This window comes from Oryzias melastigma, linkage group LG11 (assembly GCF_002922805.2).
Source record: "Oryzias melastigma strain HK-1 linkage group LG11, ASM292280v2, whole genome shotgun sequence".
Taxonomy (NCBI): domain Eukaryota; kingdom Metazoa; phylum Chordata; class Actinopteri; order Beloniformes; family Adrianichthyidae; genus Oryzias; species Oryzias melastigma.
In genome coordinates, this window is record NC_050522.1 from 18,099,566 (window position 1) to 18,124,834 (window position 25,269).

The window sequence follows — 25,269 nt, forward strand, 5'->3', positions numbered from 1 at the left end:
TTTGGGATTTAACAAAAGACAGCGTGGAAGTAGGAACTAATTAACTCGGTTAGATGCAACAAGTCACCTGAGGAATCATTAAGCAAAATAGTTGGTACATAATACGATATTTATAAAAGAACTTTAAAAAGCTGTCAGGTCAAAGATTTAAAATGATACTAAAGTGGCTTTTTTTAAATACTGAGTAAATTTAACAACCTTTTATGTCACATTCACCCTTTAATAACCCAATCAAGATAAAAATTTAAATAAAATAAAAAGTTCATTGCTTCAGCATATTGCCTTGGGGGAGTGATACACACAATCAATGTTTTTAAGAGCAGGTTTTCTAAATCTGCTCGACTGTTTGGTTGGGATTAAAAGGGTTAAAAAGACCCAGGTTTAGACACAGGAGTTAAAAAGAACAATAAAAAAAGCTAAACAAAGTCCCTATTCGAATTCTTGCCTTCTCCCTACCCCTCATTTGTAGGGGCATTTGTAGTGAGAGTGGTGTCTGAGTTTTGGTAGGTTTGAAGCACAGAAGTTTACATTTAAATGTAAGTAATGACTTTTTGATGTAACATGACCTCTTTAAAGTTATAAAAGCGTTGCTGTTATGTATATTTGAGCGCTGGAAGCTCTGCCCTAACGGTAGCTCGATGAGACACTATTTTTCCATAAATCTACGTTTGGAGGGCTAAATGTAGGGGTAGGGAGGTGTTAAAGTATAAATAAGGTTGCTAAATATGCAACTCTTTCTTTTTATTTGAAAAAATAAATACAAAAGCAGAACTGATTAACTTTTTTTCTTGAATTTTAACACATTTTTTGCATCTATTTTTATTTATATCTTTTGATCTATTGCAAAATGTTTCCCATTTGTATTTTAAATATAATTATGACATTTTTAGACAACATTTTTAGGACTGTGTTGTTTTTTTAGCACACAGTTATTTGTGCGGAGAAATCGCACAAACATGTTGCCCACAACTTGGTAAATTCCTTGTTTCAGAGCAGGGAGCTTCTGGCCCATCCAGTGTGTTTTTATGTTCTAACTGCATTTTTTTCCTCTCTTTTTCACAACAAGTTGAATAAAGAAATACTCAGAAATACAATTTTAAGCTTAATTTTCTTTATATATGTCCTACATCATGAAAAAAATGCCACAAGAACATCTTAAAACACCAAAAACAAAATTTTCCTCGGATTGGTCTTTAACTACAAAAAAAGCAGCTTCTTAACTCTGCATAATAAACATGTTAACCCTGAGTCCAGCGATTATATACTGATCATGTTCAGTGCATACTGATGATGAGAAAATATTCCTCCGTTGAGTAAAAGCGGTTATGCATTTTCCAGACTGTGATTGTTGACCTTTAGGCAGAGAAGCCATCAGCTCTGACATATAATTTAAACATTTCTGCGTTCTTTAATTGCCACTCATGAGGCATCCAATCAGAGAGTCCACTCATAACTGCAAGTTTTTCCATTCCCATCTCTATCTATCCAAATCCACGGGGTAATTTTCAGAGGGAGACGAGAAATATAATCAGTTCATTAAACCTTGTTTTTTAGGGTTGGACTGAAGACATTTTATCTGTGAAGTATATCTGTGTTTTTGACTAATAATTTCGGAGTTTTTGGACCATTCTTGTTTCTTTTTTAATCTGAATGTTTGTTTTGAAGCTTTTTTTGTCTTTAAAACCAAAGTGTGAACACGTGTTTCCACGTCCCTCCATCGTTTCCTCTCAGACGCTGAACTCTGTGACTCCTCACCTGGACGTGGAGGAGTGCAGCATCTCTCTGATGCCCAGGAACCGCGAGAAGAACCGCAGCATGGACGTCCTGCCCCCGGACCGCTCCCTGGCCTTCCTCGTCACCACGGAGGGGGAAAGCAGCAACTACATCAACGCCGCCCTCGCCGACAGCTTCCTCCGGCCCGCCGCCTTCGTGGTGACCCCTCACCCGCTGCCCGGCACCACCACCGACTTCTGGAGGCTCGTGTACGACTACGGCTGCACCTCAGTGGTTATGCTCAACCAGCTCAACCAGTCCAACTCTGCTTGGGTGAGACAAGACTGGATATATAGTTAATGATTCAAGTCTTTCTTGTGTTGGGAGTCCATCTCAAGACCATCAGTTAGTTTACATTGACTCCACTGCAGCTCTGGTCTAAAACTATGGTATTCTCTCGTATTCAGGCCCCATGCCTTTTCTATCATTGCGTTCTTGTAAAATCAATATTTTGGTTCATAAATACATGACATGTTTCTTGCTGCCAGGACACATTTTCATCATCCATTTTGAAACTGTGCGATGTTAACATGTATTATCACCAGGGCACGTCACCTGAAATATAAAATAACATTTCATACAGTTTTATTTTGAAAGTAAAACAGAAGTTTCCATTTTTGAAACCCGGACCTGTTTCCAATTTCTCTGACTTTTTGTCGCAAAATTAATGGGGAAATGACCTGGGAAATTTTGCATAAAGTTTATGGATGAATGGATGAATATGAGACACAGAAATGACAGAAGTGATCATACATTCGGACTGATTAAATGTAACACCACAGGACAGTTGGAGACTGACTCCACTCTCAGTCAAGATTTGAAAAATGCAAAAAAAAGGGGCGGGCTGAGCGGGGGAGGTGTGGTTTGGATCTATGATTGACAGTGACAGAGAGTTTAGTTCGAGGTAATCTGATCACTCTGCGCCTCCAGAAAGTTTTGTGTAGGCTGAGAATTTTCCTCCTCAACCTTCTGACTGAAGGGGGCCCGTGTCTCAGTGGTAAAATAATGCTAGCATAATAAGCTAATAAAGGCTAACGTATTAAGTAAATAATCCTTAGTGTAACATTCATTGCAAATCTCATCTTCAAGACAGAGTTCGCTGGATTCAAACCAATTTCACTAAACCACTGTTGGCTAACTTCTAAGTCTACTGGAAAGTTATACAAGCCAGCAGATTTTTGACGACCAAAAGCAATACACCTTCGAGCCACACTAAAGCTAACATGCTAACGACAGACCGTTAGAGAATAAATATGGGCGGGGCTTTTATACTAGAACTGCAGAGCATGATGACGTTTCCGAAGCAACTTACACTAGTTGACCAATCACAAAATTCAACTGTAATACCTCATTTTAGCCTGTAGGGGGCAGGACACAGACTGCAATTTCAGGAATTAAACAAGTTTATTATTATTTGTCAAAAATGTGGCAAGAACCAACTGACATCCCTTTTGAAGCCCCATTTATAGAGGTCAACAGCCAAAAAAAAAAAGTTGATTTAATGTTTGGTTACCCTTTAAAGAATGTTCTGTGCAAAGACGCAGAGATGAAACACAGATGAACCAGTTTAAATCAGTCTAGAGCATGAAATAAAAGCTTGAAGTAAGATTTTGGAGATTTGCACCGCTTTGACTTTTGCTCTAAGCCTATTCTAGCTGTAGGGGCCAAACTTGTCCTATTAAAGAGTAACGAAAGAAGAAAAACCCAAGATGATGCCTCTCTTTACTGAACTCTGTATGCGTTTAAGAATGTGCTTTAGGCGTGTTTTGGAATAACAGTTGTTGCTCATTTTATTGAATCTATGGTTTATTTTGTCCATTTTTTTTACCCTGTGTATCAGTCATGAAGAGAAAAGTCATTGTAGTTGCTGTTCAAAGATGACAGTGGGACGTTAGACTGTCTGAGCCAATTTCCTTAGCAGCGACAAACACAACAACAGGATCAGTTTGTAGAACACGACGGGAAAAATAAAAAAAATCCAAATACCACATAATGAAAACCTAAAAGATGTCACACCCTCGCCTGCGTCCTGCACACTTAACTGCTAGACCTATCCAAAAAGCAATTCCTCTACTGGGAAAAATCAAGCAGCTGTCTCCGAAAGTCTGGCAGTTTACTCAGATGAGGAGCTATTTCACTGCTGAGTAGGAGGCAAAACACATTTTCAAAACAAAAAAAAGCACAAAAAGACACACCACTGCTTTAATCTGACACAAACAGAGTTCACGAAATGTTCTGGAAAAGAAGGCAAATGAGTATTGTGGTCAAAGAAAATAGATACTCGTCCAAGCTGGAGCTTTTTTATCAACATGTTCATCTTTCATATTTTTATAAAGTTTGTGATTATTTCAAGTGCAGTTAACAAGTGGAAGGACAACTGGCAGTACTTGATGATTGGTTTTCATTCATGACTTATGTTTTTCGACTGAAACAAACTGTAATTGAATTATTTTCTGTTTTTAGATCCACCATCATATGGTCATATTAAAATAAATAAAATAAAATATTCAATACATGTATACTGTAAAATGCTAAATGTGGGATAAAAGTAAAAATTTAGATAAAAATTAGGTGATTGTTTGTTATAATGGGTTTGAATCCCGGACAAGCCCCCATTAACAATTTCTCCAGGGAAACTTGAATTCCCACACTTTCACTCCTCCACTGATCCTCAGCTCTGCCTGGATTTAATTCGCTGTCACTCCATTAACACGCTCTTACTGCCCCCCCTCCATATTTGCACGTGCGTAGGTTTGTTCCGCCATCTCCCTTTCGGCGTTCTGTCACCGTGTCATATCTCATTGGTGCTGAACATCTCCGCCGTGCCTGTCAGCTGTAGCTTGTCCTTCCTCCGCTGTCACTCTCTTCTTCCTCCTTGTCTTTTGCTGCCAGTGGATTAACAGTTCAGCTCTCGGAGGCACAGACAGACGCACACAGGCCCGGTTTGTCCTCCTGGACCGGGGCTGTCTGTCTTCTGTCGGGGTGTATAAATATTTATCTCCTCTCCTGCTCAGTGTCACCTGTTAATACCCTCATGACACAATGTCAGTGTTATCGCTTCCTTCTGCAGGGGTCTGCTCACCCTCAAAGTCATCGCTCGCCGTGCGCCCACAGAGCACCTCCAGCCTCTCAGCTAACTTTGTTTGTTTCCCTCATGCACAGCCGCGGTCTTCCACTCTAATTTATAAATGGTAATGATGGTCCTGATGAATAATTGAAGCTGGGAGACTGTGGCTCATGTGAAGGATTGTTTCCAGCCACAGCAGGTTTTTTTTGGTTCGTTTAATTTATGGTTGCTATTTGTGGGTAATCATTGTCATTTAGGCTAATTGTCTGTGCTGTCAATACTCAGGTGTCTTGTTACTGGCTTCACCATCGCTGGCTCCTGACATAATGATTGGTTCTGCATCAGTCGAGTCAAGGCTAATGACCTGTGCACGTCTCTCCTCCCTCCATCAACTCCTCCCCCACCCAGCCTTGTCTGCAGTATTGGCCAGAGCCGGGGCTGCAGCAGTTTGGACCCATGACAGTGGAGCTTCTGTCCCGGACCGCCGACGATGACGTCATCATCCGCCTGTTCCGGATTCAGAACATCACCCGGGTAGGTGGAAGACGACGAAAACGAAAACAGGCTTTATCTGGTTGGGTCAGTTCTGATTTAGAGCGGCGGAAATCCTTCAGGATGACGTGTGTCAGCCTTCAGATGCTGACATGCATCATCACATTGACCAGCGTGTTCTCAGAGATCATCTATGACGGAGACGTGAATGCAGCATGTGTAAAAAAAATATGCAAAATACATCATTTGCGGTTCTCAAGATTTGATTTTTTTATTTTTACAACACTAAAAAAGACTTGTATTGCCGATTTCTTAATCTATGTCAATAATTATACTAGTAGCTCTGCTACTAACAATTTACTCTAAGTCAATTAAACGTGTAATATCCCCTTCCATTCATCAACTTATCACACTTTTTTTTCGTATAAATGAGAGTTTACACTTTTATAACTCTCAGTTCAATTTTTACTTGTTTATAACACGATTCAGTGTAATTCTATACAAAATTATGACACTTATTATCCAATTAGTTTATTTTTAGACATGTCATGTGAATTAAAAAAAGTGTTACATTTAATTAAGCTTAACATTAAATGTTAAATGTCTTATTTGATCAAATCCTGAAACATTAAATTGTTATTTCTTAAGAAGCTTGAAAAAAAAATCAAGAAAAACACATTTTATTGTTATTTTTATATGTAACTAAAATATCTGCTTCTGTGTATCAGTTGAAGAAACAATAGTTTGTTTACTATCTTTTTTCCAAAATATGATAATTGATTTTTTGCCACCTTAGTTCTGATTCACTCCACTTATGATAGGATTTATTCAGGCTGGAAACTTTTGCATGAAAATAATATCATTTCATGTTTTATTATGAGCTTGACAACACTTCGAGATTCAGACCTTGACTTATAAATTTCAATAATAAAATGCAGGTGATAGGTGAAAAAAAAAAATTCAAAAGAATCGGATTTTCTTTCAGCCAGACTACTTTTTCTTTTTTTTAATAATATGATTATTTCTGTCTCCAAAAAGATCCAAAATCTGACAACCATATAGAAAAGTGGGATTTTCTTGCAAGAGTTCACAAATGAAGGAGTGGGGTTATAGAGGCACACCCATCTCTCACCTACAGCCCAGACCTGACAGCTACCAGAGGAGTCTATCCTGACATGAAGTGAAAATGTTTTTAGCTCTCAGTGGATGGAAGGTTTTCACACATAAGTGGTTCTGTCTAATGAGCAGCCCTTCTGTCTTCTCTGAGTGTAATTGGAGATCCCTTTACTTGGTGTCTGCTCAGCAGTCTGGAAACTTCCTGCGACTCTTCAAACCTCACGGGAACAATATGGCTAATTTGTTAATAACTCTGCACTGTGAAGAAATAGAAAAAGCAGAGGCCCTAACACAGAACCTGGAGGGATACCACATGACAGGCCAGTGATCTGTGACGCAGTTTATGTAAAATCCAAAACCCTTCAGCTGAAAGAACTTTCACACATCAGGACCTTTAGTAATCAGCTTTTTAAAGTCTCACATTTTTCTTAAAAACTTTATCTTAACCTAAAATCACACTCAGCTTTATGTGTAAACATATTTAAATCAAATGGATGGTTTTGAACATGAGTACATCTAAACTGATGTTTTAAACCACAGATTAACAGTTTGAGGATAGAATAAAAAAAACGTGTTTATCATCACTGTTGAAAGAAAATGGAGGATTTTTCTTGAACAATCTCAGACTACACATTTATGCTGTGATGCTGCAAAATGCCCTGTTTCTCTCCTGACTAACCCACCATATTCTCCGCACTCTAAGGTGACATTAAAAGCCTTACCGGTATTTTTTTTTTTTTTTTAAATACAGCAGTATATATGAAGGTAAACCGGAATTATGGATTCATTCTGGTTTTTCTTACTGATGTTAAAGCAATTTTTAGAGGTACACGGTGGTCTGTCAAAACGTCAGTCTGTAGTTTTTAAAGAGTTCCAAACAAGTTTGGGTGTTTTTTGTAAACACGCTAACGCGGCTAATGTTTAGCGGAGACTGTGTTTTTTTTCACAGTAACTTTTTTTAATCGTTATCAGTCCTATTTTTTCTATGTGTAACAAAAATGTTGGGTGTTGTTGTTAATTCGCTAACACGTTTAACCTTTCCGGTCTCCGAGGCATGTTTACATAAAAAGTGGGGTCATCTGGACCCCATAAGATAGCACAAGGGTTAATATGTAGCAGTGTCAGAATGTGTGTGTTTTTTTTTACATGTTGCTAACAAGGTTTAGAGTTAGCGTAGTCACAGTTAGTTTTTTAGCATTATCAGTGTATTTTTTTTAACATGTCACAAAAAAAAATAGTTTGGTGTTATTGTAAATACGCTGACACGGCTAATATGTAGCAATGTCAAAGTTTTTGTTTTTTTTCACGTTACTAACGTGTTTTGGAGTTATTGTAGTCACAGTAACATTTGTTTTAGCAGTATTAGTCTGATTTTTTTTATGTTTTGCAAACATGGTAGGTTGTAACAGGTATGGTGAATACGCTAACGTGGCTAGTGCTTCTAACGCAGCTAATTCGTTGCGTGTTACAAACAAGTTGTAGAATTAGGCCTACTGTGAAAGCTGTAAATAAAGTGAAAGACTGACAGACTTAATTCTGGGTCTTTTTGTCTCTGTTGATGCACCTTATAGTTTGGTGAGCCTTATACAACATAAGTAAAAAAAAAAAAAAAGATTGCATTGGAGCTCGTAATCTGCTGCACCATATAGTGTGGAAAATGCGTTGGTTAGCTTAAGAAAACTATACCAATCCATCTTTAGTGTTGGTTTGGAGTAAACCCGGTTGTGGTTCATGTGTCACTTTGTTTTAAATCTAAACATCTGTTTGACTTGTCACATATTCTAGCCCTGCTTAGCTGTCAGTCATGCCATTATCATGAAGCCAAATAACTCCTATGGTGACCCTGCCCTGCAGTGTTTAGAATAATATGCTGCATATTTGAAACAAAGAAACTGGGTCTAATGCTATGTTTTCTTTGAACTGTTAATTATTGCTAAATTCACATTTTTGTTATCTGTAATTGCTTAAACGTGGAAAATATTAGGAGTGTCTGTGTCGCCATGGTAGTTGAGTGTGTTTAAATTTAGCTCCTGCAACACTTGAAGCTTCTCCCCTTTGACCTCAGTAGATCCTCCAAAATCCCAGGAACTATTTTTCTTTAGCAGTCAAACCCTCCCTACACATTCTCACTCCCAACTCGTCATTCATGGACGTAAGCTTCAGGCCCCCTCCGCGTCACTTTTGGACATTTTGGGTGTCCGCAGCTTGTCAGTTTTGATAGATATACTGGCTGTTCCTATTAAATCTGGGGTCCCCGACCCTCTGGACTTGGTACTGGACGCGGGTACGGTCCACATCCCGGTACTGGACCAGAACTGTACTGGGGCGTACCACAACGATACTGGTACTGGTCCAGTAGCATGTTCTGAGGGTTGGGGACCCTTGATTAGCATATGCATTTTTGTGGCCCGGTACCAAGTGGCCCTGGTTCCTTTTCCGGAGGTTGGGGAGCCCGGTTTTAATGGAAACAGCCATCACATCAAAAAACGACTAGTTGGGGACACCCAAAATGCAAAAAAGCGATGTGGCGGGGGGCCCGAATTGCACATCCATATATGACAAGTTTGGAGTAAGAATGCGTTGAACCTCCTAGTTCCTGTTCCTTAAACCTCATTCTTCAACAGTAGATTCTGAGGTCCCAAAGCAGAACCATAAACTTCCCCTGCTCCCGTCCACTTCTTAAATGCTCTTGAGTCCATGTCAGAACTTATCCTCTGCAGGATCCAAAGGAGACATCCCCCACAGAGCAGGAACCCAAAAGACTCTGTTCCAAGAAGGTATTCTTTCATGCAGTAGATGTAGTAAAAGTCCCTAGTGCTTTGATTTCCCTGTAGATTCATTATATGCCAAAGAACCTCAGCACAGAATTAGGTTTTTAACTTTATGCATTACAATGAAAACTGATATAAAGGAGAAAAGTTCATGGAAATCTTTTTGAACCCCCGGTCTTTGAAGACTCTCAAATGAACGACATCTCTAAGAACTTCAAGAACCCGAGGACAGATGGAGCATGACAGAATCAGCCATGCAGCGGGATGCAATCCTGATCTGTTTTGTGCGTTTTTTTTCTGCAGCTTCATGAAGGCCAGCTCCTGGTGCGACATTTCCAGTTCCTGCGCTGGTCTCCGTACCGGGAAGTCCCCGACTCCAAGAAGACCTTTCTCAGTCTGCTGGCTCAGGTTCACAACTGGCAGAGGGAGTGTGGGGAGGGGCGCACCATAGTCCACTGCCTGTAAGTTAGCTTTTGAATAAATCTGTAAACGTAAAGTCGCAAAATGTAAAATATATATATATACTTTTTGAGATTTTTTTTCCCTAAAAAGCTTTGAAATCCTTAACTGACAATGCCTCTGTAAAACCTCTCCTGCTGTGGCTTGATGATATGAAGTGTTTTTACTGCAACTGTTTCCTTTATGCAAGCAATAATTCTATGTTATGCTCTGACACTCCAGGCAGAACAGCTAACAAAGGCCAAATAACTTTAATTATAGTCTAAGAAATGAAAACATTTGCAGTAATTGAAGTAAATTGAATCCTTTGTTTTTCATTGTTTAAATGGGACAGATTTATTATTTCAGTCTGTTTGGAGCTCCTGAGGAGTTTCAATTATTTTGTTTTTGTCAGAATATGACATGACATTTTCAGACATGACATGGCAATTCATGGAAGTCCTCCTCCTCCACCTGAAGACTGAACTGTTGTACAGTTGCTGTCATTGGTTTTACTCCTCAGGGTTCAAGATGGTTTCAAGAAGCCTCAGATTAAATCTGACTTTCTGTATTTTAATGAGAACTTCTCTCTGATATTCATCTTCAAAGTCCACCAGATGGCCTTTTTTCTGACAGCATGCTTGATGTGGACTCAGTCAAACTTTGACATTTCCTCGCCACCTCAGAGAGGCCGCCCCTCATCTTTATTGAGCCACTCACGTCCTCGCGTCCCTTTTTTCTTCTTCGTGCTCCTCCTGTAGGAACGGCGGCGGCAGGAGTGGGACCTTCTGTGCCTGCACCATGATTCTGGAGATGATCCGTCACCACAGCGTGGTGGATGTTTTCTTCGCTGCCAAAACTCTGCGCAACTCCAAGCCGAACATGGTGGAAACGGTGGTGAGTCTCTCCCGTTCCATCCCACCTTTCTGGGATTATTTTCAAAGTCATACGAGAACTTTTCACTTAGTAAAAAAAAAAGAAAAAAAAAAAGCTTGAAAGAAGATCTTTGAGAAAGAGCTGTAATCGTGACAAAAAATATTTTTACTCAGTTAATGAAATGTTCCTGGGATTAAAATTCCTGTAAAGGTAACCAAAATATATATAAAAATTGATGAGTCCAGAGGACTCCATCTAAGCAGGAATGAAGTGTCAGGGTATCAATAATGAAGGATGAAGGGATGCATCCATTCTGCCCTGTGCCAGTAGGATTAAAATAATATTTGTTCCTATTGTAAAATCGTTCCAATTTGTTGTTTTTAGTACATATATTCTGCACAGTGGCAGTAGCTCATTAGAAATACAATTTTGGGTTGTGGGCGGAACAGTTGACAACCCACCCCCTCTATCCATCACCGAGAGCTCTGTTTTTGTACAAGCTCATAGCCTCAAGTTAACATTAGCTGCACAAAAATAATAACGGGCAATATCGGATGAATCCAGTCATATGGTTTTGAGGCAGAATTGCAATTCGATCATCGTGTCTCACACACTTACGAATGAGCGGGCCAGAGTGAGACAAGAGGAGACTTTGCCACGCCCATTTCAGCAGCTGCGCCATTAGACTGAGCATTTTCAAGCATCTGGTTTTCTGATTCAGCGCGATTTGAATTAAGACATACTCAAAAATGCAAGTTTAATTCTAAATTAATTTATATAAGTTCTTTATTATAAGATAATGCTACAAAAAAAAAAGCTAAAAATACACAAAAAATTCCCAAGTGTGTCTTAAGGACTTAAATGGCAACTAAACCCTGAGTCAACTATTTCAGAGTCCCACGTCATGATCGGCAGCTCCAGTAATGATAACAGTCCTGTTCCCCACCCCCACCCCTGTTTGGGTACCCTTTAACAAAGAACATAAACATTTTAATCCTCTGATGACTTTTTTCCCCCCATAACTTACAAGATGAAACACCTGGTAGAAACACATTGAGATAGACCTAGGCGCGCTGAGTCAGCACAAATGGAAATGTAAATGTAAATACATGGAAATCAACCTCCAATAGGATCAATTACACATGACAAATGCTGCTGAGATGAAAAAAAAGACACATTTAGGAGATGAGGATCAAAGTTGATAAGGGGGGTGGAGCAAGAACCTGGTTGGTGCTGCTCATTGACTGTGTAAGAGAACTGGACCGAACGAGTGTGATGTCACACATGGAAAATTAATTACTTCCAGCTCCAACAAAATTAAGTCAATTCAGTCGCCATTTTTTCCACAATACAAAAATACAATGACTGAGTCACAGCTGTTTATTTCTCAATAGAAGTCTTGGGGATTTTTTTGGAGCCAGTGGGTACTTCCTGTTTAGAACGTGAAGGGAGGGGTCACCCATTTAGGTCTTCGGTAGAGTCAAGGGTGTAGCTATTTAAGATTTTCTCACAGACCTCCCTGAATCTGCTCCTTCACACTTCTAACACCAATCACACATTTGATCAGGGCTAAATCTGAGCGTGTTAAAGTAACAGCTGATTATTTAACTGTTAATACCAGGATCTGTTGGAGATAACAGGAAGTGAGGAAAAATAGTCCTTCCCATGCATTCATAAACCATTTTTTATAACCAAAATAGTATGTTACATTTGATTACAAATGTTCTTTCTACAGGAGCAGTACCGGTTCTGCTACGAGCTGGCCCAGGAGTACCTGAACTGCTTGGAGGTCAGATAGCACCTGAGCCTTTCTTCTGGCCCCTCCTGAAGGAATTGGTCACAGATCCACCACCGTGGATCGTTGTAGTTTCACTCAGCTCTGTTGTCTCCTTTGCCATGCCTGGATTCTCCGCCCTGACAGACCGTATTTTCCACCCACGGGACCCTTTTTTCGCTTTTTCCTGGGCTCTGATCCGCCCGGACTCCTCTGTGCAGCTTTCCATCAGACCAGAGGGCTGGGACGGGCGGAGCTGATATTACAGGGACAGCGTCAGGACAGCCTGACCGCCGCTCACCCGGGGATCTGAAGAGCTCCGCCGTGTCCTGCCTTACATGAACAAACACTGCAGCGGATTCCTCCTGAAATTCTGTCTTTGTTTGTAACACTGTAAATGGTGCAACCTGCTGTTGGTGAACATCCCATGTCGTACTGTACTAAACTTTAACTTTATTGTGAAGGAGACCGTCGCTCGACCGACCGAGTGAGAAAAAGAAAAGTTCTGATGGACTCATTTGTACAGTGAACTCGTCTTTGAACTCATATCTTTTTATTTATTATTTGTGTACAGAGATGTCCTTTGTTTGTTTTCTTTTTCTTGGGTGTTTCTGGATGTTCTTAAAGTCTTCTCAATGTGCCATATTTTGTGTGCGGGTCGGGGGGGGTTCGGCGTCTGCATGCCCGATCGTCTGTGTTTCAGGTCCAGGATTCCCTCGGCCGCTCCTGAGAGCTTCGCAGGCAAAACATCCGTTGCTTTCTACGTTTGTATTTATTCAGTGTCTTTTATTTTCTAAATAGTGTATAAAAGAGGCAAAGGAAATAAAATACGCTGTTACTTAAAGCCTGAGTACTTGGAAGCAGTTCTTGATGTTCTTTATTTTTGTACTTTCTTCCACTGAGGGGGCAGTAATAACAGCACCCATTTACTTCACATTTTAAGTATATAAAAGCCTTTAGGTAATGAGAAAATCTTTTTTAGATTTGTAATGATAACTTGTGAAAAGCTGTTGTGCCAACTCAACTTGCTATATATATGGACGCATGATTCAAGGCCCGTCACTTTTTGACGTTTTGGGTGTCCACAACTCTTCGTCTTTTGATATGCTGGATGTTCCTTAGGGGTCCCTAACCTCTGGACCACAAACCGGTACCAATCCGAGGGCTGCTTGGTACTGGGCAAGAGACGCTTATTAGGGGTCCCCAACCCTAGGGATGCGGACTGGTACTGGTACCCTAGCCCAGTACATGTTCCGCATCTGGAACTACATCTGGTACCGCGTCCGATACCGCGTCCCAAGGGTTAGGGACCCATGAATTAATGGAAACAGCCAACACGTCAAAAAACAACACGTTGGGGACACTTAAAATGTCAAACAGTGCCGCAGTGGGGCCCTGAACCACACGTTGTTGAGATAGCCTTCTACTAGAAAAATATTCAATTTATTAAAAAGGTGATAAATAGTTGTTATTAGAAGTTGGATCAAAGTTGTACGAAACACTGGGTGTCAAAATACCTAGACTAAACATGTCCTTGAAAAGTCATAGCAAGGCAATAGCTTTCCTTAGAGTTTGCTTTATCAGTTGAATCACCTAAATATATGTAGAAACTATACGTAGCATAAACAATTTGTATTAAGATCAGAAATAGAAGTCCCCACAATGTCCATATATGACAAGTTGGTAGTGAGAAGTGTAGGTTCTGCACATAGACTGTAAAAAACAATGGACAGATCGAGCACTGAGGTCCCCCATTGGAAATGCATTACTTCCTCTCCTCGCGAAAGTAGGCCGCCGCTTTCATCGTCAATTCCTGAAACGGATACCGCCATTTGCAAACAATCTTCAGCGATTGGTCTGAGTCATAGCTGAGTCATCGAATCTACAGGAAGTACTGTCGCCAATCAAGAGTGAGTTTGTTGCAACCGTCTGCCTCTTTCCACGCCTCAACCACGTGACTGCGGATGTAAACAGCTTCTTCTTTAATCACGGCGGCTCAGGAGAATCGTACAAGTCATTGTTCAAACCTTTGAGGGAGAACCATCCCAACTCTGATTCTATCAGCGGTCCTTTTGGATTTACTTACATTTATTCCTTTTTGTCGAGATAAAAGGAGCATTTGGGTGACGCCGCTGGAGAACAGCGCGTGTCCCTCTCGCGCGCGCCGCAGCTTTTCAGTTGTCATTCGCAGCCAGGTTATAGTCTGATCAGATGCACGTGAGAAGCGCGTTCAGCGGTATTTAAAATAAATAACCATCCTAACAAGTGAACAACTGGATCTTTTTTCTGTTTGAAAATACGACCAGGTCCTTTAATGTTTCTCTCGCGCTCCTCAGACGGCTGCGTCTAATTCAGGCTGAAGCTGGAAAATTGCGGCGAAGATGAAACTTTGGTTGGTGATTTTATGCGCATATATGCAACTTATAATTTATAAGCTACAATCAAAACAGTGAAAAAAAGAAAAACGAACATTAAACAAACAAAAAAGTCCAAAGCACATAACCTCAGAGTGAAATCTATTTCTACAGAGTAAATCCTCATCTAAAAATGTCGACAGCATGCTCCTCTTGTTGTTTGAAACTGCTGCATCGGTACATTCCATTGAGGAAAACAACAGTAGAACAATGATTGGTACATTGTTGAATTGTAAAGTAGGTGTTAAAAGGTCTTCACGGACCGCATCGATGAAGTCTGCTCCCATTGGCTACCCGTCATCTGTCACTCAAACCCCCCAGATGTTCGACATCAGACCCACAGATGCTTATTGAGCCATCTGATTGGTCAATTTATAACTCTAATAACTTGTGATAATGGAAAAAAAATCTTAAAAAAAAAATTAGGATTAGAAAAAAGAAGTTAAGCAGAAAGCAGCAGAGGAAGAATGATTATTCTGACATATAAAATGACTGAGAAATAACTGTCTGTTTCCCAATGTAAGTCAATGGGACTTTGGCCTTTTTGCAACCCAGTGGTACTTCCTATATGGAACACGGAAGGAGGGGGGCTTGCTCTGTCCAGTAATTCTTATATACAGTCTATGGTTGTGGACACATTTGCATGATTCCTCCATTAACCACATATCTTCAGAATCTCACTACAGATCATCAGATATTGTCCTTCTGGAGTTTCCACTCCAAGCTTCACTTCCTGTCTCTAAAGCCTTACACTGGTCCGTCTGCAGTGCATCTCCGCTTGGGTAAAAGAAACTTTTTTATGAGGTTTAGCTGCAGTGCTTAACGTTCCAATCATTAGAAAACATTTTGTAAAAAATGTATTAATATTCAGATAATTCTGAAGTCATACTTTAAAAAAAAGTAAAATATTGTTGGGTAGTGTCTTCAGATATATTGGGATACATATCGTATATATATCTATATATATAGACGTGTATCGCAATATGTATCCTATTGCTAACACAAACCTCCATTGTCAAGTACTTCTTCCCGCTCTCCTCGCTCATCTAAAATGTAAGCAATCAGGTCCTGTGTCCTCTCCTTCCTCACGGAGACCTTGTAAAAATGCACGTTTTGTGTCATAAACTGTTATATTTTTGTACTACCAAAACTGAACTGTCGTCGCCCATAGCGAAATGGACACCCGTGTTTCTTGCAGTGTTGATGTCACGTCGGAACATCACCTTTTATTTTGAAAGTACAACAGACGTTTTTATTTTTAGTCCCGGATCAGTTTTTGATGACCAGTTTGCTGTTTTGATGTTTGAGTAATGTTGTCATTGGTGAGGGGCGTGCATCGCTCGCTCCACGCACAAGGTGTGCAAATGGTGCATAGGGCCTATAAGACCCCCATAGGATACCCACACAAATAACAATCTGATTATAAATTCCTAAATTCTAATAGTCAGGCTGCACACTTGAACTGCCCTAATGGACTCCTTGAGGTTGAAAAAAAAATGTAAAATTCGTACAACACATCATCACACCAACTTCACTCTTGTGTGTTGTGTTCACTACATCCTGTTGCCTGCAGCATGTTCATAGAAAAAGAAATCAGCACAAACATTTTTACTCTAGAGATTCACCGAGTGGTCTAAAACCCTAATATTTCATTGGCCAACGTGCCCTGAACAAGTTTGCCTATTTTTCCCCACAGACAGACAAAAAAATGACAAATCAGTAAAAAACAATTGGATCCAAGTCCTCTAACATGATCAAAAAAAACATAGAAAGTGAAATAATAAGCACTAAAAGTGTTATTGGCAAACTCTGAAATCAGGGCTGGACTTTCCAGAAGTCACTCTTGTAACCATTGACAGTATATGAGAACTGGATTGAGTGAGTGTGACATCACCCATAAAAATGGCTTAATTCCAGTTCCAACCAAATGAAGTCACTCTAGTCGCTATTTTTGGACGTCGAAACCAGAAATGAGCAGTGATGAGTCCGAGTCAATATTTCCAAGGCAAACCATTCTTGCCAATCAGGAGTGAGCTAGTTGGAAGGCCACACCCCTATCACTTGAAAATGGGCTCAAGATTAGATGTCAAATACATACTTTTATGATATGTCAATTTATAACTTCAATAATTTTAAGTCGAGAAAAAAATATGAAAACAGTTAGGATTAGCAAGAACATATTTGTAAGAGGGCTTACTCGGTCCTGTTCTCATATACAGTCAATAGTCTGAACCCCCTATGGTGATGTAGATGACCCTTGGTCAGCCTCAGCTCTGAATCCACACTTCAACTGCTTTTAATGGCTTCTTTTTATCTCTCCACCTGCACTTTCATTTACACTTTCCAATTTAATTAGCAACTTTAATGGACTTTTTTTTTATCATTACTACCAAGCAGGGCCTCAAGTATTCAGCCGTCGCTATAATTGGAGGACGTCGAGATGATCCACTGATTGAGCACCCGGCACATTTAATCTGCATGTGGCGCCTTGCTAGCGATGTCACATCTTGTTACTGTGTTTTATGGACTGCTGATAAGGTCTACTTATCATTGGTTGACCCAAACTCGTGCCCCCCGGCTGTGTTTCTTATCAGTGTGCCGTGCTGCCTCTGCTGCATGAGCACTTTCTTAATATATGAGCAGCCAGACGTTTCTGCATGTTGGGGAGGGTGCGGATAAACAGAGACTGCAGGTCATTGAGTGGCATCAGTCGATGGTTTAGTTGTTGTTATTTGTTTAGAAAAGAGTGTACCCAATGGGTTTCAAAAGCTCACCTGAAGTGGTTTGGTCCATTCCTGGAGGCATTTCTGTTCTGTCCAGCCAATCTTTGAGATTGTCCGGAAAGGTTGTCACCTACAAGGAAGTTGGGCCAGTTAACCATTGATGCTCTTTCTTTCATCCCAGCTTATTATGCAGAAACAATTTCTGAAGACTAAGCTTAATATTTAAGCTCACAAACCCAAAACTTTACCTGATTTTTATTTTTTTAAAAGTGTCAATCAGCTTGGACCTCTGGGATCCAAAAACTCAAGTTCAAGACAAGATTTGGTCACAGTAAGAATATCCGATCCTTATCTGATCTTTTTTTTTTCAGTGTCAGTTAGCATGACGGAGTAGGCTATTAGATCCACCATAAAAACAAAACTTTGTTTACAAGAATAAAATCATAAATTTGAGAAAAAAAGTTGCAATTTTACGAAAATACAGTTGTAATACTAATAATACTAATGGAAAAAGTCAAAAATTTACAAGAATAAAGTCACAACATCTTCAAAAAAGTAATCATTTGTCGAGAATAAATTAATAAAATTATGAAGAAAAAAAGTACACATTTTAGAAGAACAAAATTATGAGTAAAAAGTCAATATTTTAGAATTTTACGTTCACAAATAAAGAAATACTATGTTTTTATGGAGAGTAAAAAGGAATTTGCTGGAAACTGAGCTTCTTCAGAATAAGACTCATGAGGAGTTGAATTCCAGCGGCGTGCCGTCTAAACTGTCAGAGGTCCAAATGCATTAGAACACATGGATCCCTATGATAAACTACCGTATGGCATCACCACAAACAGCTGCCTTGATGGATTTAATTGGCACTTAATATGGATGGAGGCTTTCACGATCAGCTTTATTTTCAAAAAAGCAATTTTTTTCCCTCTAAAATATTTTTTTATAGTGTTCTCGTAAAGTTTTTTTTCATAAATTTACAAGTTTACTTTCATAAATGTATGTATTTTTTATATTGGCCCTAATATTCCTTCATATTTTAGTAACCCCCAAAGTAAATGATGTACTCTTAATACTTTTTGGTTCTAAAAATCACAGTTCCATTCATCCACACACACATTCACACACCAATGGCTGAAGAGCTGCTCTGCTAACCAAACCACCAGGAGCCGTGTGCAGTTCACCGTCTTGCCCAAGGACATTTTGACAGAAGTAAGGAGGGAACTGAACTTGCTACCCTCTGATCGGAGGTCGACCGCTCTCCTTTGTGGCACAGCTGCTGGAAGAAACACAAGGTGAGAAGATCTTTGCTCTTGTATATTTCAGATTTGACTCTTTAGACATTTTAAACAGATTTATTTTCTTGTTCTTTTATCTTTTGGGGCAGGGGAAGTTTGCATGTTTTTACTCTACATGATTAGGGACAAAGCTTGCAGCATTTTGACCAAATACAACAGACTGGTAGGACTGTTTTTTTTTTATTATTATTACTATAAATGGTAAATTATTTCTTACAGAAGTGACAAAACATGAATGTAGCATTTTTCATTCAAAGCAACATACATATTTACATGGGTACAAGTGATAATAGTGGATCCCTCCTAAGAGATGATAGTTTAGAGTCCTCAAGGTCCCAAATCAAAACTATTAAAATAAACTTCAAGTACCAGTGTAAAGGTTTAGGAAATTTAGGAAATACTAGATGAACAACATCCACTTTAAACCAAATTACACCGACAACACCTCATGTAATCTGTGGGACAATTGTAAAGCCTTTTACTCCACAATTAAAATTATCTGGCCTTTTTTTTTTTACATGATTTGGACTCATTTTGACGAAGACTACCATGAAAATAAATTTGGGTTTTATTTCATGTCTGTAGAGATGACAAATGTGAACTAGTGCTTTCTAAAAAAAACACAATTCATGTGATTTAAAGCCTAAAATGGAGCCACCACTATTAAAAGTGTAACCACTAGGGGACATATTTAACCCTGTGAAGCTGATAACATCTAGTAATTGATAGAAAATCCTTTTTTTTTCTTAAGATGTTTTTAAACGCTTTGAAATCCTCAAAAAAATGTGCAATATATTTTTTGAGATACAGATACGATATGATGGTTGAGTTTTTGCGATACTTTAAGATGCAAAAATATTTACAAGAGTGTTCAGGAAAAATAGCACCTTATTTACCCACTGTCTCACATTGGATCCATACATTTTTAACTTGGTGAAATTCTGTTATGAAAATATAATTATCAACATTTTTTTTATTCTTTTAATACAGCAAGTACACATTTAAACCAATGAATAACAATAGATGAGCTGTTCTTAACACAAATGTAAAAAAAAATAGCCAAACCTTTTTCCTGCCAAGTGTTTTTGAGATATCATGGAGGCAGCCATTTTGAAATGAGCTGGAAAAGCTCTTCTACTGCCCCTAGTGGAAGGATGATGAACTACAAGGGAGAAAACATGGACCAAGTTCTACACATTTTTAAAAAAAGTCTGACTCACGGTAATGAGATACGGATCTCCGAAATATGTTTATCAAGTATGAAACTAATGCTTCTATTGGGTTAAGACTGTCACTATTCCACTTTAAAGAAAAAATGTTCCTACTTCATAGGCATACATTATCTCTGTTTTTTTTTTTTCGTCTTTTCTACGGATTGATTTCATATAGAAGACAATTGCAGTGTCACAAATTTTCCGATTTCAGAGAAAGATGGGATTTGGTGACATTACATTCAGTCAAAATGACGATTACTATAAAGCTGAATAACTAGTGAACCCAAAACAAACCAACAGATTATGAGACCAATTAGTTTGTTCATAAAACAAAAAAAAAAACAAGATTAAAAAATTAAGTTTTTCTTTCAAACCTAAAGTTTGTTTTCTAAGCTTCTCATAGAAATATTTACTATATGTGAGTTTGTTCCAGTTATGTTCTGTAAATCCTCCATGTGCAGAAGCAGATCGCCGTGGAGGATTCATGGAAGCAAACACTCGTCTTACAGCATCTGTCATTGTTTGATTACACAAAGCCAGCTTTTTCACTGGTCTTCAGAACTGCCTTCATCCCTGCTCCTCTTCTCATTTTTACTGCCTTTGTTTCACGCTGAAAGACTTTTCCTTGAGAACTGGAGATGGTTGAGGACAACAACTGAAACATGAAGCTGGCTTTTGTTTTCTTCCAATCACAGAAACATCCACAGAGGATCTAAACTGTATGTCATGAAAGTCTTAAAGGTGAAAAATATGCAGTATTTGTCCCCAGCCTCAGTACCTGAGCAGTGTTGGAGGAGATAGATGAGTTTGCACTGCAGATATCACTCTTCACTGCAGTCTCCCCCATATCAGTGGGCAAATATTTGTCGTTCTGATTCATTTTCTTGGTCAAATCTACCTGCTTTTTGAACAATTCTGCCCATCCTTTTGCTTCTTTTTTATTATTTTAAAAATATGTCCTCACGTGTTATCCATGTCTGTCAAACTTGGCCAACATCACGAGTCTGAACGGCTAAAAAACCAATAAAGGTAACTCAAACATGTAGTTATCCACTCCAGTCTGCACCTTTTCTTCATCCGGCTCCAGCAGGATCTGTGAAAAAGCTTCTCAGTTGTCGTGTTCATAGTTTCCTGTCGGTCAGGAACGTGTTTCATAAAGTTAGAATCCACTGATTGGACTGTGGAAACCTCGACACCCTGGAACAAGCAGCAGGTTTTCAAAATCCGTCTCCCCTGCTTCCTTTGTGTTGAGGTACCGGTCGTGTGGCGTCCGCGCCTGTAAATGAATTACAAAAAAATTCCCTGGAAGTGACACAGATTTGAAGCCAGACCCCGCTGGCGAACAGATGTGTGTTTGCGCCCCGCCCCAGCTGACGGCGGATTCAATTTGAGTTGACGTTATCTCCCCGCAGCGTTATCTCATCTCTGAGACGACTTTACATTCAATTAGATCCCTCTGAGCGAGGAACGCGGGCCGGAGGCCTTCCTCATCTCGTCACGCCATCATGTCAAATAATGTCTGGAAAAAACACATTTGTGAGGCGGCTGACAATCACAACGGAATTTTTAAGAAGAAATATCTAATTCGGTCTGGTGTGTATTATTGATTATGTGAGTCGCAAATGATAGAAAGTCGGTTTGGGTGAATGTGCTGCTGGGGAGAAGGCAGTACATCAGAGGGAGACAAATCAAAGGACCGTGTTCTCTGGCCGGGGTGAGGTCTTTGGTGACGGACGGAAGATGTGTGAGTCAGTCTTGACCACGATTCATCTCTTTGGCTCTCAGTCCGTACCTCTATGGGGGCTCCAAGAAAGGCTGGCAGCTCAAAGTACTAGCAAAGTTCTGTAGCAAACTCAGACCTACAGGCACTGCTTTGCTGTGACACGGCCCACACGTGGTCAACCATACAGAACACGGTAAGAGAAAAACAGCAGAAAGAATTCCACAGCTTGATCCAGGTGGAGCCATACAAGAAAAGTTGGGACAAAACCAATTTAAGGAGCATTTTGATTGCAAAATATTGAGCTTCTCTGACAAAATGTCCTATGCTAATCTTTAATAGGATTATCGTCTGTAAAACAATGGTAAAATACCTATTTAATTACCACTTTCATAGTTCTAAAGCCATTATCATGCCTTCCGTTGAAATGTGGCGTGTGATTTTTAATAAACTCATTGAAGCTGCTCATCAAAATGGACTGTCGGCCTCATAAGACACAAACAATGATGATCGGCTACATGAATGCTATGGTAAATCAAAGACAGCCACAGATGGCGTTGACCAAAGCAGAATGTATTTTTCTGTCCAACTCTTTTGAAAGAATCAACAAACATATTTTTACCATGTATCTACAGGAAGGCTTTAAAGGGTCACCAAACAGGGAAGTTGGAGGCTGACTCCTCCCACAGCCAAAATTTGAAAATCCAGTCAGAGGGGCGAAGCAGGGAAAGGACTGTTATCATTAATGGAGGTGCAGATCATGACGTTGAGACTAGAATGGTTTGAAAAATCACAAAAAACAAATGTAATACCTTGATTGCACCTGTAGGGGGCAGCATACAGGCGATTTTTTTACTATATTTTCAAGAACTAAATAAGTTTATTTAAATTTGTCAAAAATTTGGCAATGACCAACAGACAGCACTTTAAAAGTCCTATTTATAGAGGTCAACAGACAAAAAGTCGACAGTAAACTGTGTTAGCGCAGAGCTGCTAGCTCTCGGAAATACATTAACATTGTTTTTTAACATTTATAAAAGGTCATGCTACAATAAAAAGTAATCACTAAAATCTAAATGTAAACATCTGTGCTGCAGAGTACACCCATGTCAAGAAAAACACTTTTCCTCCACGGGACAGCGCAACCCAAAAAACCCTACTGGCAGTCCCAGTCCCTTCCCTCTACTCTTGAAAATATTTTGCACACCTCTTTCCCTTCAGACGCCCCCTCAGTTGGAGGGGCAGGGAGATGCTGTAGGGTAGGAAAAGAGTTCAGATTCTGAGTCTGGCATCCACAGAGGCTACCTAAAAGAGCTGGTTCCAAAATATTCCAAAGGAAGACCAAAGGGTGGTGTTACACAATATTAGTTTTTTTTTTTTTTTTCCCACAGCCCATGTTGTTAAGGAAATTGCAACTTTATGACATTTTTTAAGGTTGATATAAAAATAAAAGTAATTGGAGTCAGATAAAACTATGTTTGAAGATGGGAAATGCACAAAATATTTTTAAACTAGCTTATGGTACAGACAGTATACTACAATTGTGCATAAACATAATAGATTTTGCTTCATCGGGTTTGTTCTGATTGAATTTGACTTCACCCTCACAATTAATCTTGTCATATTAATTTGTAACTGAGACAAAAAGAAAAGACAGAAAATTCTGAATGTGGGACTTTTTTTACCGTTTTTGTTTAGATCCGATTTGGTTTAATACTATATGGTTTTCTTTTAACAAGTTTATTTTATTTATCAGATGAAAAAAGTTACAAAAAGCTGAAATGCATTCACCAAGCTGGCATTGGAGTGTGACTTCAGGGGAAAAGGACTTCCACACCGGAGAACAATGCAGGAGACTGACACATCCACCCAGTACCTCCACAGCCATGTGCTACATATCATTACACATCATTACACGTCTACGCTGATTATGGAACTGGAACTACTTAATGGACTCCACACAATGCAGCGGTGTCATGTGTGAACATGACAGATGGTCCATGAACTCCAGTTGATAAGTTCTTCTGGGCTAATGGCCCTGAAAATGAAATGGCAGAGGAGCAGGGTTCTCTGCGCTTTCTCTGCTGGGCGAGAGCCAAGAGCCAATCTACTGCATGGATGGGAAATCAATAACCAATCACCTGCCAGAGACAAGAATGGGTGCACTTGTGTAGTTAACCCGACGGACAAATGTTTCTATTCAGGTTGAGATCCAAAAATAACAGTTGCTTTCTTGCAGACATGTCTTCACAATCATCTACATTTCAATTTCTATTGTCTCTGTGTCACCAGCAGATTTAATGACTCAGTTGTGGCGATGAAAAGACCCGAGGGAAAGACAGTGAATGATAGTCGGGGTCTGTGAGCACGCAATTATGATCAATGGTTTCTGTACCTTTCCAGCGGAATGAAAGCGGCTCACTCTGCAGCAGTGAGATTAAAGCCGGCTGCAGCCCTTGTTACTTTCACCCTGCATTTAAGTCCTCCTGCTTCAAACAGAAGCTGGCCAATGGACCTGTCAGCGCTCTTCTCCTTTTCCAGTAAGGACAGATATAGGATGGACATGAGCAAGATTATTTGAATAATAAAACAGAGTGGTACATGTAGTGCAGCAGGTCGACTGTGTGACATGACTTGGCAAGCTTCGTATCAGGATGAGTAAGACCCCCAGAGCCCAGACACCTGGCGGTGGTTATGCAGAGCGGAACCACATGACCAGCCAACAGAATGTTGATTGATTACATTTGAAGGAAAAGGAAAGGGCATTGATTAGCTTAAAATCAGGTGGTGAGCAAAACGATGAACAGCGTGGGAAGTGAAAGTGACAACAACACAAGAAAAATGATGAACCAGGGCAAGAACTTCCCTGGGTTTTATTCAAACGTTTGTTAGGCAGAAATATGGAAGTGTTTTGGCCAAAATTTCAATATAATCCTTTGAAATTGTCTTTATTTTAACACCAAAACCTGTAAAAAATCAGAATCCAGCATATCTTGTAGTGAGATGATTTGTGAGTTTCATTTGCAGATTTTGCTGCAGTCCGTGACTGAGATGCAGAACAGCAGCTGCATGGTTTTCAGTGGCGTTCTGCATCAAAGACACTTTGATCAACACCATCAATGTATAAAATGAGTAGGACTGATCCTCAGATCAGAAGACTTGTATATCAGATATCATCTGTTTGCCTGTGCCAACTGACAGATCACTTTAGGAGCCTGTTCACAAAGTGATAGTAGTGACACTGCAGGATCTACCAAGTCAGAAGTGCCTCAATACAAGGAGCAGCTCAGTGTTCCTCATGATCCAGGGACTCAGATAAACAATTTTCTACTTTTAGGGTCACTGGGGATTTACTCTTGCATTTAACAGTAAATCGAAAGAAAGTCTGTGTCATAGTGAAGAGAGAGGATTTCTAGTTTGTATGAGAAAGTCTGGAGTATAGTTCAGGACATGTTTGAGTACATATTCTCATCCACAAGTCGTCGTTTTTTGACGTGCTGGCTGTTTGTAAAATCAAGGGTCCACAACCCTCAGGACGTGGTACTGGATGTGGACTGGTCCTCAGGACATGTCCGGTACTGGTACGCAAA

General features: G+C 39.7%; 1 protein-coding gene across 9 annotated transcripts in view; it reads left to right on the top strand.

Moving 5' to 3' along the window:
* ptprua (protein tyrosine phosphatase receptor type Ua) overlaps nt 1–13,157 on the top strand; it is a 206,453-nt gene extending 193,296 nt beyond the window's left edge. For 8 of the 9 annotated variants that reach the window (XM_024298204.2, XM_024298216.2, XM_024298209.2 and 5 more), the window contains 5 exons: nt 1,732–2,046; nt 5,249–5,374; nt 9,523–9,680; nt 10,419–10,554; nt 12,269–13,157. In XM_024298204.2, the coding sequence (XP_024153972.1) occupies nt 1,732–2,046; nt 5,249–5,374; nt 9,523–9,680; nt 10,419–10,554; nt 12,269–12,331 (798 nt within the window). In that variant the 3' untranslated portion in view covers nt 12,332–13,157. Of the gene's footprint in view, nt 1–1,731; nt 2,047–5,248; nt 5,375–9,168; nt 9,412–9,522; nt 9,681–10,418; nt 10,555–12,268 lie in introns of those variants that run through there. The other variant, XM_036214365.1, reaches the window with a different exon arrangement.
* The last annotated feature ends 12,112 nt before the right edge of the window (nt 13,158–25,269 follow it).